Here is an 18,060-nt window from a genome sequence, read left to right as displayed (position 1 = left end):
ATCGGTATATTCGTAGTGATTGTCAGTTACGAAGACAGGCGAGGAATGTCACGATTTCGTGAATCATATCATTCATACAATTAGTTATTGTTGTTAATCACTGAAAATCACTGAAAATCCTTATTTCAAAATAATAAACGATTTTTTTGGTGTATATTTTATTTAATATATTAAAACTCTTGTAAGTCTTTCTGAACCATCACTAAGAAGTGGAAGAAGCAGAAGATCTGAAGAGCTGAAGAGCTCATAAATTGTTTGACAAAACTGTTTGCCATCACTACTACTACTACTATTACTACTAAATTCATTGGGTAAGTGATGTTATACACTATTAATTAGTTTTTATTTTAGTTTTTATTTAGTTTTTTTTTGTTTATCAAAATAAATTGTTATTTATAACAATTTATGTATTAATAATTATTGTAATTATAACACTTTATTATAGTTCAATAATAACTAAGTTGTTGCATGAAATTTTATAGCATATAAAGTATATTTATAAATATGTGTATTATATTACAAATTGTATTTTTATTTTATTTTATTTTTTAATTTATTAATATTTGATAAATTTAATATTTTATAAAATTTAATTAAATTATTCAATTAAATTCTTACATTTATATTGATATTATTTCATAATACAGTATTATAATTTTTTATTTAATTTTTTTTGTGGTGTAATTTTAGATATTAGATATTATTTTATTAGATTTTTGATGATTAAAGCATTTATTATATATAAAATAATTTACATGTACTATATTTACTTTGATATATTTATATTAAATTAAATATTGTTTAGTAAAGCCCTCCCAACATGTAATCTAATTATTATATTATATTGTATTGTGTTTCATATAATAAGTTATTATTAAATATTAGTGTTTCAATAAAAAATACAATGTGTTAAATAATTTTTTTGACAACTTTATTAATTTATTATATATATATATATATATATATATATATATATAGTTATACACTTAACATGATTTAATAAAAATAAACTTTTGTATTATTTGAATGTTTATATATATATATAAATAAAAGTTATATAATATAACTATTTTTAGATACATCTCTTAGTTTTTATATCCATTGACACAGCACTAAATTTTTCAATAAAATGATTTTTTATAGTACTGTTTATTAATATAAACATAATTACTACCGTAAAAAATAATGTAATAAATAGAAAAAAATATTTAACAGTACTGTACATATATTGTAGATATTGAAATAAAATACTAATAATAAAGTTATAACATACTGTGTGTATATATATAAGTAGGTTATTATTAATCAGAAACTAGTAATACCATTAGAGTAGGCAGACTGACCTTAGAGATCACAATTTTGTTGTATAAAATTCAGGCCTAAAGTAGGCCTAAATTATGATAATAAAAATAATCTTTGTTTAAATGAATCGTCTCTACAAATATAATAAGCATCTCTCTCTCTCTCTCTCTCTCTCTCTCTCTCTCTCTCTCTCTCTCTACAAAATAATAATAATTACTAACCTTTTTGGATAAATTCAGTACTTCGAGACCTAAATCTGAACAATCATTTATAAACTGTGTTAACATAAAAGTCAAATTAGCAAACAATTTAGTAACACAATGTGTGTGTGTCTACAAAATATTATAATAAAAAAAAAGTTAAGTGAACTTCAAATTATCTAATTATCATATTTTCTGCTATTCATTTGTTTATTGCATTTGCAATTCACTCTCTAAAAACAATATATATATATTAATTTACTGTATATATTATATACAATTTATTATTAATATTATTAACAATACTAACAACTCTTTCATTTTCATTTAATTCATTTATTTAATTTTTTTGTTGCTTTTGATTGTTTGTTTGTTGTTCATTACAAATACAATGTAAATACAAATAGAGTACATATTGTAATAATAATAATAATACAGTATCTATGTATTCATTATCAAACAATATAAGGCACGTATAAAATGATTTCATTAAGTTATTTGCAATTGATTTGGAAATGTATAATATTTATGCTAAAAACAGACAAATATGGGTTTGCTATATAAGATATTTATATATATATATATAATGCATTATAAATTTATTTTCTAAGCTATAATCAAAAATACAGATCAAATTCATTGCCCTCAAGGCTTTAAAGTTGTTTTTGTTGTTTTTATTTTTACTTATTTTTTTGGTATTTTCAATATTTTAATTTAGGTTTTAGTTTAGTTTAGTTTATTTTATTATTATTATTATTATTTTTAATTAAAATTTTTAATGAATAATAAGGTGGTAACTCTAAATAAGGCAATATATGATTTTAATAATAATAATAATGAAAATAATAAATAAATATTTTGAAATTTCCAATAATATTCACTTTAAGATATTCAATAAGAATATTCTTACTTTCAAAAAAATTTAATTAATTTTTTGAAGAAATAATATTCTCATACAATGTGTTTACAATGAAAAATCCGGTATTGACTCAATAGATGACTTATGGGAGCAAATAATAATAATAATAATAATATAAAAAATAAATGATGAGATATTTGACACATTTACTCAGCCATTAATTCAATATAACTTATATATAAATATATATATATATATACTATAAATTTCTTTCAAAATCATATATATTTTTATCCCAATTATCGGTTTCCCTGACATATATGACAAACAGGAATGTATGTATTCTCTATAMTAGTACTAAACACACAAACATATATATAGTATATATATATAAAATAATAATAATAATATATTTATTACTTTTTATAGTAAACTAATTAATAAAAAGAAATATAGTAGATATATTTCTATAAATCTAGAAAATATTGATATATAATATTTTGATATAAATTTTTATCAAGTGTTTATCGTATACATTGTGTAGTTCTACATTATATCAACAGCGAAAAAAAATAATTTTTCATTACTTTATGTTTGTTATCAAAAAATTAATTGCAGTCATGTTTTAGTTTTCTTACTCTTAAAAAAAAGATATTATGTTTTCATAGTCTCTCTCATATTTAGGGAGAAAAATAATAATAATAAGAAAAAAGCGTTTTATTGCTTTTCATTGCTTATTATGTATAACATAACACACATACATACACACAACAGTGCCTCTTATGAAATATTGATATAATAGGGCATAGAAATTGCATATATAATAAATAATAATAATCAACAATAAGTGCTTATACAGTATATAGTAGTGTTGAGGTACTCACTCACTGACTGACTAAATATCTATTCGTGAGGGTAGTCCCGATCACGCTCTCGGCTTCGGCCACTGTTTCGGGAGCCACCGTTTTTGTGTTGTTTTATTGCTATATATAAAAAAACTATAGTCACCTATTATTTTTTGTTCAATCTTATCTATCTTTTCCTTTAATTTTTAGTTTCATGTATAGTACTCTCACTCAGTTAGTACTATTACTATTACTACTCAAAAGAGTAATTGTGCTGAACATTATGTTAACTATAAAAAACCATCATTAATACCGGAGTACTCTGTCTTTTTATGCCGGTGCTCTCTCTCTCTCTCTCTCTCTCTCTCTATATATATATATATATATATATATATATATATATATACCGTATCATATAATAGATAGATAGACAGCACCAAGTTTTCTACACATATATTCTCCCATCATTTGATAATACACTGTATAAATATAGTCTTATATAAATTACAAGAGAAAAAAATGTGATATATAAATATAATAATACATTATAATAATAATAATATGTACATGATAAGTTTATAATATATCATAATAAGTTATAAACATTTGAATAATATAATTTTTTTTATATATTATATACTATATATATTTTGTTTGGCAACACTAATACAATATACACTTATGACTGACTATATACTACTGTAGTATAACAACAACAGCACTAATGGCTTTGAATTTAATGTTAAGCTTTTTTAGTGATCGATTGCATGACTATAAGCATTGGTCGCACACGAAATGTTTAATATCGGTGCCGGCATATGGTTTGACATAAGTTTAATATCATTTTATCATTACATAAATGTATATATATATATTGCCATAAGCTACATGTTTATTGTCTGAATATCAATAGCATTGTATATATATATATATATATATATATATATATATGTGTGTGTGTGTGCGTCTATTGTAAATATCGTACCTTTAATAATGTGTGGACACAAAAAAAACTTAATGATCTCTTGATTTTAACGATATTAATATATAAATATATATAAATAATCTGTTTTTGCAATTTGTGACACTAAATGTTTATTTGGTGACATTTCTATCTGTGTTTGTATGTATGTGTGTGTGTGTGTGTGTGTGTGTGTGTTTGATTAATTATCAAGCTTAATTTATGTAGATATTTAATTTACTTGGTTTTTTTTGCATATATATATATTGTATATTACGTGTTTATCAATAATAATATTRTTTTGTTAATTTTTGCAATTTTATTAATATCTAATATTATCATTTTTTTGATATAAAGATATTTGTGATAATAATTTATAATTTTTTAATCTACATTATTATAAAAGCTAGTTATAGTAATATTTTTAGAAAATAGTTAATTTGCAATAAATTTAATTAAAATAAAGTATGTACGCATATACTGTTTAATAAAATTAATTTTATTTATTATTACATGTAGTAAAGTATGTTTATTGTATTTAATTGTTATAGAAATTGGTTACACGATATTTATATATAAATATATACGGTATATATTTTTATTATATAATGCAATTGGCATTATATTATATTAATGATATTAAATACTGTTTACTAATAAGTAATAAATTTAATTAAGAATAAGTCAATCATCATCATAACTATTTATGACTTAAATTAAATTAATAATATGATATATTTATATTTTGACAAATTAAATGTTATAATAGTTTAGAGATTCTACAATATAATYCAGTATATTCAAAGCACATTATAAAAACATTAAATGTACAGTTTTATTATTATTATTATTAATATTTAATATGCACATTTATTATATCTCATTTATTTAATTTTTATTTATTTTTTGAATAATTCAATTTAAAAGCTATAAACATATTTTTAAGACCAAAATATTTTTTAATAAAATATATGGCATTTTTATTTTTTTTTTCTCTCTCTCTCTTAATATTTAATATGCTTTTTCATGCTTTTAATTGTTTGCATTTTTCTCAATGCGTGTACGGAATAGTTAGCATAAATTGTAAAAAAATATATATTAATACATTTATTAGTATTATATACTGTAATGTATTTTTGGCTATTAATGTAGCTAACGATCTCACAATACTATAAACATTTTTTTAATATTATATATACTGTATATTATATTATATTTTATTATATAGTAGAGAATATAAGTGAATGCAATTTATCGTGAATTCATTTTTTTGCGATTTCAATTCATAACATATATAAACTATCATTTTGCTAATACATAGCATAAAATTGTATGTAATTTTTTATTAAATATATGACACAAACAATATATTAATATATATATATGGTATGCTTTTAACACGTTTTTATCAAAATAAAAGCTAACACTATTTTCTATTGTTTTTATAAGTTAACAATAATAACAGCGACGACAACAACAAGAAAAATAGTTGTGATTTTTATATATTATATTAAACCTATTAATACAAATGTCAAAAACAATGTGTAGTGTAGTGTAGTAAATGGCTTTCACACAATATAGCGGCTGTAAAAGTGTCTGTTTTTTATTAATTTTCACATAACATTACCTCAAGAATACACGTTTTCTCACTCATTCATATTGTTTTTAAAGGTTTATACCTTACTATCTCTCTCTCTCTCTCTCTCTCTCTCTCTCTCTCTCTCTCTCTCTCTCTCTCTCTCTCTCTCTCTCTCTCTCTCTCTCTTTCTCTGTGTGTGTGTGTGTGACTGTATGTATAAACGTTAGCTTTTTCATGTATTGAAGCAAATCTTTTGAGACACCAATAAAGGATTGGCTTCAATGGAGAAGCCGGTGATGTATAAATATAAGACACATGGCATCAGTACTGATGATGTATTAGTATAAACAGTATTACTATTGATAATATGTTTTGAGAGAGAGAGAGAGAGAGAGAGAGAGAGAGAGGTCCAAAAACTATTCAAATTAGAAAATATATATTAATAATATTTTTACATCAATTATTTCGACTAAATGTAATTTACAATTTGTTTTGTTTGTTTGTTTTGTTTGTAGGTAATGTTATGTATAATTTATGATTATAGTATTTATGTAAAAAAATAACATTATGCTTATATATTTGATTATGATAAAATATAAATAATTTTTTAAAAAATAATTTTGAAAAATTCAATAAATTAAGCTTAACTGAATAAATGAATAAAATTCAAATAATTTTAAACACTAATATCATATATAATAATTTACTTTACTGTATATATATATATATAGTATATATATATATTGTACCCACAGTATTATATTGTATTTATATTTTCAAATTATTTAATAATAATAACTATTATAATAGTCTGCAGAGTAATATCATAAATATAATGAATGGTTGAATTGGATATTATATACAGTACTGTATGTATCACAATATAATGTGTACATAAATAGATAAGGTATGTATGTTTGGTACAGAATAAGTTTGAATAAAAAAAAGTATAACAAATAAATTACTTATTTATACACTCAATCTATTATAATATTATACAGTATATATAACTGGCTAACCATTTATTATATTTATTTATTTTATATTTATTTATTTTTTGTGTTTGCTTTTATAAAAAACATACATACATATGGATATGTGATATATATTTATGACATATATTATATAATATTATAGATATATAAATGATATAAATTCTCTATCTTATAAATTGTCAAAATTGAAAACATTAATTTTTTATAGCAAATCAATAATTATATAAGCATTTATTTTTTTAGGTGATTTAATAATTGAATATTTTTTTGTTGCTATAATAAAGTTATTCTATATAATTATATTTTGTAATATTATATAATAGAGAATAATTAAAATTATTTCAAATTAAACCTATTTAGCTAATATTAACATTGCCATGACAGCGATTATAAATATATATATAAAGTGATATGAATTATAGCCAAATGGGCCCATAAATTTTTCATAATAAATTTTTCATATTAATATTTTTAATAATAATAATAAATAATATACAGTAGTTGTACTGATATATTGTCCAATATATCATATGTTTATTATTTGTATAGAGCGGTATAAACTATGTACAGTATTTCCAGTATCCCGTAAAGTGTTTGTTAATATAAACAATTTTTATGTTGCATATGAATGTATAATAATAATAATAATATGCAGAAAAATTTTGTTTATAAATTTACTGTTAAAATTTGTTGAACACGAAAATAACTTTTTTTTGTTATTATTATTATTAAATATCTTAAAGATTATTTACTTAAACGCTATGTGTGTGTGTGTGTGTGTGTGTGTGTGGATAACAAAAATATATTTAATTAAAATGTGAATTCAAATCATTAATTTCTTTTCCAATATTTAATATGTAGATTAAATAAACGATTTTTGAATGTGTAATCAAAAATACATTTGAAAAATAAATATTGAAAAATTCTGGTAGTGATTATTTTAGTTATAAATATATAATACAAATACAGTATTAGTAATGTTAACAACATAATATTTTTATTATAATAATTATAATAACATAGTAATAATAATTCAAAAGTTTATCTGATTGTACAGTATAATCATCATTATAATCATCAATACAAATAAATAATTTAATTCAATATTTTAGTGTAATATTACTTGTATATACTGTAATAAATAGATAAATAGATAAATAAAAAAATATTTTTATATTTAATATTAGTTACTGCATGATATAAAAATTTTTTAATAGGTATAAAATATTTTTATTACAGAATCTAATTATAATTTACAAACATTATTTGATATACAATTTAAAATTTATATACTTTTAGTTTAGTATATTGACAGTAGTATTGATTTAAATAGCAATTGTTTTGTTACCTTATTATCATTGAAATGTAAAGGGATTTATATGAAAACAAAAAATAATTATTATATGCAAAATAGACAATACTGTAGTAGAAAATCAAATCCTGTTTTTTTATTACAATTGGCTTTATATACTGTATAATACATTATTTGTATATTAAATTTTGAATAATTTTATGTATATTTTGTTATTATTACATTATAATTACAAATTTTTTCAATTATCTATATAATGTTATATATACTGTATCTAATATTAATATTTATTGAAATTCATTGAAATTTTATTTAAAATTTTATTTATTAAACTTTATTTAAATTATTAGACTATTTTTGTTTTTGAATATTTTGTTGCGAAAATTCTAATAATATTATTAATAAATTATCAAACTTTATAGTAATACTATATACAGTATAAAATAAAATTATCATTTTATTGATATATTGTATATTACTTGCAATTTGATATAGAATTTGATGTGTAATTAATATATAAAGTAAAAATACAAATGTTTCCATACATTTTAGTAACAATGATTAACAGCTAATTATCAGTTGTGAATTTAATTAGTAAATATATATATATATATATAACAAATAAACTAATTAGTAGTAAACTAGTAAAATATAAATTTATATAATAGTAGTATTTATTTGTTGTCTCACTCCCAGCAATTTTATCGGATTAACGATGAGTTTTTAATAAAATACAAACTAACTATTCATTTGATTACTTACTAAATAAATCGTGAAAATTATATATGAATGACATGAATGACTTGTTATTTAAATATTCAGTTATAATTAGATTTTTTCAACAAAAAAATTATAATTAAATTATGAACTTTATTTTAAGCAGAGAATACACGGTTTGATTATTTTTTATGTGTTTCAAAATACATATGTTTTATAACATTATTATTAATAGTATATACAATTTATTATTTTGTTGAAATAATTCAATACTGAGTTAATTTAGTTTAAGATATAGTTGTTTGTATAATATATATATATATTGTATATACAGTATAGTAAGTAATGTTTAAGTTATATCAATATAATGATAATACAGTAGTTTGTTAAATGAAACCAATAGTTTAGTTTAGTTTGTGTTTTTGTCAAAATTGATAGTCACATACATGTGTGCAGTAGTTTTAATTTAATTAAAAATCGACAGAAATGGTGTCTTAAGTCTTTGAATCTCTAAGTCTTGAACTTAATTCACTAAAGAAAAGAAGAGTTTGTCTTTTATTATATTATATATATGTATATAACTGAAAACCGGAGTCAATAGTTGTGTTAATTATGTTTTGTTGTCTTTACTATTGAACAGAGAGAAAGAAAGAGAGAAAGAAAGTCAACACAAACTGGAAAAATAAGACAAAAATCAGTTTATATATATAGTTAACGAAGAAGTAGAAGAAGAGGAAGAAGACGAACGACAACAACAAAAATATATATACCATTGAAATCGATTGTAAAGTGAGTGTCGATGAGATAATCACTGGAAAAGATCAGTTGTGTGTTCAAAGATCTGACAACAAAACAATACAACAAAAAAACAAAACAAATAAAATAAACTAAAAAGATATGCCTCACGAGTCCTCTGAGAGCAATAGTCCCAAAGACAATCACGATTTAATTAATACATCCTTTTATGATGGAAATGGTGTGTCAACTACACAATCGACTACTGGACCCATAATACTTGATGTACATAAAGGAAAGCCAGTGAGACTACAGGTCAAAGTAATGGTGCCCGTAAACGACCATCCCAATGTATGATTTATTATTATCATTCAATGATAGTTTTTTTTAATAGTATATATGATTCATATTATCTAATACAAGTACTAATCTATATACACACTTATGTGCTATTTATTAGTGCAATATGTCTATCTCTATGGACAGCCCTATCTCATAAGAATCTACCAAAAACTCATTTATTATATATATATATATCATTACACACACACACACACACTCACTAACTCACATCATATCAATACTGTATATACAGTGTATAAGAGATATTACACCACACATTGTAATTCTTGCTTTTAATTATAGTTTAATTTTGTGGGCAAACTATTGGGTCCCAAAGGGAATTCCCTGAAGTGGCTCCAGGATCAGACACAAACTAAAATGGCAATACTTGGCAGAGGATCCATGAGAGACAAACAAAAGGTTAGGCACTAAAAAAATCATTATATAATTTCAAAAATCATTTGTTATTATAATGATTATAAAATTCTCGATACAAATGTCTCGGAAACAAACAAACAAAATAAATATTCTTCTTCAGGAAGAAGATTTGCGAAAAACAGGAGATCCAAAATATAACCATTTAAATGAAGATCTTCACGTTGAGGTCACCACCTTTGCACCGGCACCTGAAGCTTACGTACGAATGGGAAACGCTCTTCAAGAAGTCAAACGATTTCTAGTACCGGTTTGTTGTCTTAAAATATTAAAATATTAATATACCGTATATATTGTATATAATTTTTTTAAAAAGTGTTTTAATTAATTAAATTTAATTAAAAATATTTATCTAAAGGATTATTACGATGACATACGCCAACAGCAACTAAGAGAACTGGGAGTACTAAACATCGATAAGAAGCCAATCACTAAAATGAGGTACTATTTTGAGAGTAGTAGTTGTTTCACAATMTATATATATATATATATATATATATATATATATATATATATATATATATATATATATATATATATATATATATATATATATAGAGTAGAAACAGTGTTTATTGTAGCAAATATTGTATCAATAAATTTACTCTGATTTCACTATATATTTGCACACAAAATAAAAAACCTAAATATATAATATATAAAAAAATCAATGAATTGATTATACAAACAATTGCTTTTCTACGCATATATATTTACAAAATAAGACTTAATGATGGCATCGGAGAAGCGCTTCTACATCAACATCACCATTCACACCGAGACGACGACCATAACATTCATCTTAACGATAGTACCGGTGCTGGTGTGACGGCTGCATCACATCTGGTCATACCTCACAACAACAACAGCAACAACAACACGACGACAACAACAAATGGCTTTTCTAATAGCGATTGTTTGCCTTATAATATGAACGGAGAAAATCATTCAGATCTCAGTCATTGTAGGTCTTTATTATAGGAAAAAACAAAAATAATAATAAATCTGTCATTTGATATATAATATAATTTTTATTATATATATAAAAGACACTAAAAACTAAACTAAATATTGAATTTAATTGACTTATTATTATATCTCCTATTACTCTATATTATAGGCTGGGATCAGAAATCGACTTTTAAGTTATCCTCTCGTCATAACAATAAAGGGCTCCTCTATAGAGACAAACCATACGCTAGAGTTGTCGATAATATCAATAATATTTATCATTGAAAAAATATATATATTTAAAAAAAACATTCAACAACAAAAATAATTTTAACTCTCTTTTAAACTGATTTATTACTAAACAAAAAAAATAATTTTAAAAAAATATATAATTATTAATTTAATGTGAAGTACAGTATATCACACAAAAAATTATTAAATTCTAGTTATTATTATTATTATTTGTAGTAATATATTATTAATGTATATTGTAATTTAAAGTTATTTGTTATTATCATTATTATTATTATATAAAAACTGCAAACTTATTATCTATAAAATAAATAAGAATATATTTAACTGTCAAATAATAAACTGCTTATTAAAAAAATAATTATTAATTTGTATTTTTGTTTCATCAAAATAAATATCTATCAAGTATTTTATATACAAACCAACAAAAAAGATTTTTTGCTCAATAGATAATATTTATTTAAACCATTGAACATTCAATAGGAATATAATTATATGTATTGTATTGTAAAGTAAGAAAAACTTCTTTTTTTTTCTCTTATAAGCTTTAAAGTACTTTTTGAGTCTATTATGTAATTTGTCAATAAAAAGCATCATATTTTTGGTCCAACTATTTCCCATTACATTATATATAATATATATTATATGATATGATATATAAAAAATATAATATATACTGTAGTTTCCAAAACATAGTACAGTACTACTACTACTACTACACTACTGTACTATACCATCAAAATTGTACATATTTTTCAAATATCTTTATTGATATAATCCGCGTAAAAACTTTATTGACTGCATGTTTGCACTAAAAGCCAAAGTCAATACTTTATCATCACTCGTATACTAACTGAGTATTGATATTTGCAACCAAACAATTCATATGACAACAAAAATCGATAAATAAAATATAAGATTTATTTCTGGAAATTCTTTCACTAAAACATGTGTTTGAAGTGTTAGCTCTTAAGCGTCTAAATTACTTAGATTTTATGTGTGTTTGTGTGAGTGAGTGAGTGAGTGAGTGAGTGAGTGAGTGTGTGTGTGTGTGTGTGTAATGGCATATATAACCCTTTGGTAATTTTATATTCATGAATATTTATATATACATATAACACAAATACAGTATATTGTAATTCTAATCAAAATTAATCTTACTTTAATAAAAATTAAGTTTAATTAAATAAACTTTACAAATTAATATTATTTTACTAAAAATAATTACAAAACATTAATTTACTATTAATACATCATATTACGTACAGTACCGTTATATATTCATACTTAATATACCACTTTTATTATAGATTCATTCATAAAAATATAATATTGAATAAATAAAATAAATAATGCATTAATGGTCAATACATTATAATATTATTGACAATTATATTTATAAATATCTAAATAGTATGTAAACATTTATTTCATCAAAAATACTTTACCATTTATCGTCATCATTATTATATATGTTTTTTGTGGTTATATTTAGTTATTCATATTTGTTCAATCATTATATATATATATATATATATTTAAAAATGCTTATATATTATTATTATAATACAATTAATTTGTACAATTTATATTTATTTTACTACATAACTTAGTAATGTGTAATCTATAGTGTAGGCACTAATTGTATTCAATTATTATAAATTGTTTTATTTTAAGCAATTTGCATATAAWTTAATTAAAACATTATTTAACAAAGAAAAAATAGTTTGCTAAATACAAAATAAACGAAAATATTAAATAAATACAATTTTTTAAAAATTGTTTTACTTGAAAATATGTGACAATATTAAAATTTTTATATAGTTTGTAGTCATTTTATTTTCATATTATAATTGAAGCAAAATTTTATTTTTAAAATTTAGATCTACAATAGTCTAAAAACTTAATGATTAATTATATAATATTATATACAATTTAAAGTGTACTTTTCAATAACAATATTTATTAATAATTATAATAAATTTTGAAAATCAGATAAAATCAATTTTAAGTAACTTTAATAATAATAATATGGCAATCAATTTATTTTAACCTTATCATTTGAAATAATATGTTTTTTTATATAATATTATATACTCCACAATGTATACTATGTTTACACTATTTATTTTAATAGATATTTATCATTAGATAAGAGGACTAAAATTTCTCTCAAATATCAAATAACTTGTCAKTAATTTAGTTCAACTCAACTAAATAATTAGATAATAAAATAAATAGTTATATTAGACATCAAAAAAAGAGTATCATTATTAACATGAATATCATTGTTTGTTTAACTAATATTAACGATTAATTTTACTTAATAATAATAATAATAATAATACTATAGTTATGTTTTGTAAACTAAATTTACTAAAATCATGTCATAATAGGCAAACTAAATATAAATCATATTGTTGTTGTTTATGACATTAATTGTTATTATAGTTTAGTATATAATAAGAAGTTGAAATTTAATATAATAAATACTATATATATATATATATACTACTACTACTACTACTACTGTATAAAAATCTACAGAATATTCCGTAATTTTATCAGTGATAACCACTGTTGGGTGACATCTGAGTTCTGTACTAACATTTATATATGTATTGTATATACAGTATATATATATAACTTATATATTCTGTATAATACTAAACATTGAGTTTGCGTTACAAAAATAAATAAATAGTAAATTTAAAAAAATACTATACAATACAGTAAATGTAAATTAATTGCATTAATAATATATGAGACTTAACTGATTATTGTGTATCAAAGATAAATTAAAGATTACAATAGATATCAAAAATTATAAGTTTAGAATAATTATAATAAACAAAAAAAATGAAATTTAAAAAAATTGTTTCAACGACTAGTCATTTACATATTACTGTCATTCAAATTATAGTTTTTGTTGTGACCACTAATTCTTAAATTTGTTTTCACCCGAAACACACATACAGACAGACAGATCGGTATAAAAACAAAAATGTCATAAAAAATTTCCATCCAATCGTAAAAAGCGAGACTATAGTCAACTACAAACTATAGATATATCTAAACTTTACAAAAATCTTTTAATAAAAAATCATTTACTAACTTATGATAACAAATCTATAATTAGTGTAAATTATAAAAAATTAAAGGTCTCCGTAATGTTTAATTTGTTTTCATTTATGCAATTAGTTATCAGTGAATACAATTGAGAAATTGGTGAAGACATTAGTCTTAACAAATGAATGGCAATTATTAAACGCAATACTTTTTACATTMATTTTTTAAAAAAACTAACATTTAATATAAAATCTGTTAATCAATTATTGGTTAACGCGTGATATCAATACTTTGATATCTTATAACTCTGGAAGTGTTTGACCAAAAATTGTGATTAAGATATGAAATTAAAGATAATTTATTGTATAGTATTATATATTGTAATGTATTATAGATTTATAATTTAAATTCAGATTTACAATTAATACTTTGTAGCAAAATATATATCAAAAAAATCTACAACAAGTCATATAATATTAGGTTCAAAAAGTATTCGCAATGAATAGCAATTAGCGCCTGATTTAAGACTCATTTTTGCGATTATATCGTTTGTATACTTATATATAATTTATATATTAATACTATATATGATTAACTCTAAATGTGTAGCAATCGAGACATAACTAATGATCAAAAATCTAAAGTACATTCAATACGATTGGTTATCAAAGAGTTGGTTAATGATAACAATATACCGGAGCTTAAAACCCAATGAAACAATACAAGTGAAACACTCAACAGTGGTATCAATACTAAGACTAATATAACAACTGAGACAACAAACGTATTGATTGATAGTAATGATAGCGTCTTTGATGACCAAGAATTACAATTAAATGATAACCAATAGCTTAACAATTAATTAAACTTATTTCTAAATCCAAATTGTTTTATATAACTAACAAAACTATGATATTTAGGGACTGCCTTAACTGCGGTCGCAATACAATAATAATATTTTGAACAGAAAACTGATTAAACTAATTACCGAAATTTATAATAAAATTATATTATAACATAAAACTAAATAATAAAAATTAAAATAGTAATTATTATTTATAATAGTATATAATATAGTATAATATTAATATTTATTATAGTAATTATTTTATGTAATATATTTTTAATTTCATTCAAAATTATTATAATAAATATTTTATAAAATAATTAAAAATATTCACAAATTTATTTATTTATTGTGCGCCCACTGCTGGTCGGATATTTATTTTTACTCAATACAATCGTAGACCAACTTAGCTATTGAGGTCCGCAAGATCTGATCACTCGTTTTCGAGTAATCCCTGACCACAACATTTCCTATTGCGGACCGCAGTTAAGGCAGAGACTGATATTTAAGATATTCATAATATATATATATAATGTAATAAATTTCAATAATAATATTTAATAAACTGTTTATATTTTATACAAAAAAATAATAATAATAATAATTGAATTACTAATTAATTAAATATAATTATCAATCAATTGATGGGTCAATGATGTTGTTGTTGTTGTCCGGCGGCGCTCTGCAGTTGTCTCATCATATTCTGTAATCCATTCATTCCTCCCATTTGTTGCAAAACTCTTGGATCCATCATTTTAGCCATTTGTTGATTCAATTTAGCCATTTGTGTTTGATTGACATTCTTAGCCATATCACCGCCTTTGAACAAACCCTTGATTCCGCCCATCTTTTTGACGACTGCAGCAAACTTTGTATACTGTGTCAACAGTTCCTGTACTTCGCGTTGTGTAACACCCGAACCCCGGGCCACCCGAACAATACGTGTCGGTTGTTTGGTAAACAGTTTGGCTCCTTCACGTGAATCCAGTTCCGAATCGCTCATCGAATCCATGATTGTCATCAAACGTTTGAGCCGTGACATCGATTCGGCTTCTGAGGCACCTTTGATAAGATCGGCACCGAATCCGGGAATCATATTCAGTATTTGATGAAATGGACCCATTTTCATGATATTTGTGAACTGTTCGTACATATCTCTTAGTGTAAACTCTCCGTGTTTTAGTTTTTCAATTAGTTCTTCATTATCATCTAATTTCAATTCATTAACTTTGTCTATCAGTCCCTCTATATCTCCCATTCCCAACAATTTCGACACAAATGGTTTCACTTTGAACTGTTCAAAATCGTCGATGTGTTCACCCGTACCGATAAATATAATCGGCGACTGTGTAGCGGCCACAGCACTCAGTGCACCGCCACCTTTGGCGTGACCGTCAAGTTTGGTCACAATAACAGCGCCGACATCTACTTTTTGTTTGAACGCCTTGGCCTGTCCTTCGCAGGCCTGACCAACTGATGCGTCCATAACGTAAATAATCAAATTCGGTGCGACGGCCGTCGATATGGCCAACATTTCCTCAAACAAAGAACTTTCCTGTTTATGACGACCACTTGTATCAACAATAATCACTTCGAAACCTTCTTTTGTAAACTTGTCGACACCTTCTGATGCAATCACCACTGGATCCGATTCAGTATACGAACCGTAGAAAGGAATTCTGGCTTTTGTTGCATTTTGTTTTAACTGATCAAAAGCTCCGGCTCTGAACGTATCGGCGCAAACCAGAGCACACTTCCAGCCTTTACGGAGATAATAGTAGGCCATCTTTGTGCACGTTGTCGTCTTACCGGATCCCTGAAGACCGACAAACATAATAATATTGGTTCGACCTTTGATCGGYTGCCAGGCTTTGACACCCGGATCGACCAGTTTGACCAACTCTTTGAACACTGCCATCTGAATCATACGGCGTTTGTTAAGTCCGGCGGCCATTTCGTCGAAGTCGATAACCGATCGGACATTTTCGCGCAATTGTTTAACAAGTTTWATGTTGACATCGGCTTCCAGTAGAGCCGTACAGATGTCCTTCAGTAGTCCATCCAATACTTCTTTGTTAATGATGGTCGCGTTGCCCAATGACCGCAACGCCGACGTTATCTTTCGGCCCAAATCTGCCAAAACCATTGTCGATGATAACTGTTGTTACGGACAATAAACTCGTCGGTAAATGTTTTTTCAGATCAACTCTTAAAATACGCGAAGAGATTACAAACAGAAAAAACCACAACAAATGACACGTCTTTTGGTAAATAAAACGACGATTTCATTCATACTGTAATCATATGATTCAGACATCAATTACGGCCAATATTTTATGGACGGATTAAATGTCAGACAAACTATCCGATCGTATATCAGATTGTCATCAAATTTATTATATAAATTCAAACAAACAAAATAATTGTTATTTAAATTAAAAAACAATTGAATTAACCGATTGGTCTCTAAAAAATCGTTTTTAAGGATATTATCGGCGGTTGAGTATTATATACAGTATATAAATATTATATACATATGTGTACGTACTTTATGGACATTGCTATTGAATCGCATTGAACAGCGTTTGTCTCCCAATAATAATAATAATAATAAAGCGATCGCTTGTTGTTTGCAGTGATTACAGTATAAAACACTGTA

General features: G+C 23.5%; 2 protein-coding genes across 3 annotated transcripts; one reads left to right on the top strand and one right to left on the bottom strand.

Moving 5' to 3' along the window:
* Positions 1-212: 212 nt before the first annotated feature.
* LOC128951736 (uncharacterized) lies at positions 213-11,547 on the top strand. 2 transcript variants are annotated; one of them, XM_054297002.1, is made up of 7 exons: positions 213-311; positions 9,411-9,856; positions 10,151-10,267; positions 10,386-10,532; positions 10,641-10,723; positions 11,008-11,246; positions 11,403-11,547. In XM_054297002.1, exons 2-7 carry the CDS (start codon positions 9,668-9,670, stop codon positions 11,516-11,518), a joined length of 891 nt encoding a protein of 296 aa, XP_054152977.1. In that variant the 5' UTR covers positions 213-311; positions 9,411-9,667; the 3' UTR covers positions 11,519-11,547. The 2 variants fall into 2 exon arrangements, with proteins under 2 accessions (XP_054152977.1, XP_054152976.1); XM_054297001.1 differs by lacking the exon at positions 213-311 and adding an exon at positions 9,114-9,316.
* Positions 11,548-15,990: 4,443 nt separating this feature from the next.
* Positions 15,991-17,719, bottom strand: LOC128952490 (signal recognition particle subunit SRP54-like). Its single transcript, XM_054297894.1, has one exon. The coding sequence runs from the start codon at positions 17,545-17,547 to the stop codon at positions 16,051-16,053; it is 1,497 nt and encodes a 498-aa protein (XP_054153869.1). The 5' UTR covers positions 17,548-17,719; the 3' UTR covers positions 15,991-16,050.
* Between the last annotated feature and the right edge of the window lie 341 nt (positions 17,720-18,060).

This window comes from Oppia nitens, unplaced genomic scaffold (assembly GCF_028296485.1).
Source record: "Oppia nitens isolate AA-2021 unplaced genomic scaffold, nextdenovo-longstitch-racon4-pilon3 scaffold1_pilon_pilon_pilon, whole genome shotgun sequence".
Lineage (NCBI taxonomy): Eukaryota > Metazoa > Arthropoda > Arachnida > Sarcoptiformes > Oppiidae > Oppia > Oppia nitens.
The sequence above is the reverse complement of the archived record's forward strand: the minus strand, read 5'-3'. Positions and strand labels throughout refer to the sequence as shown.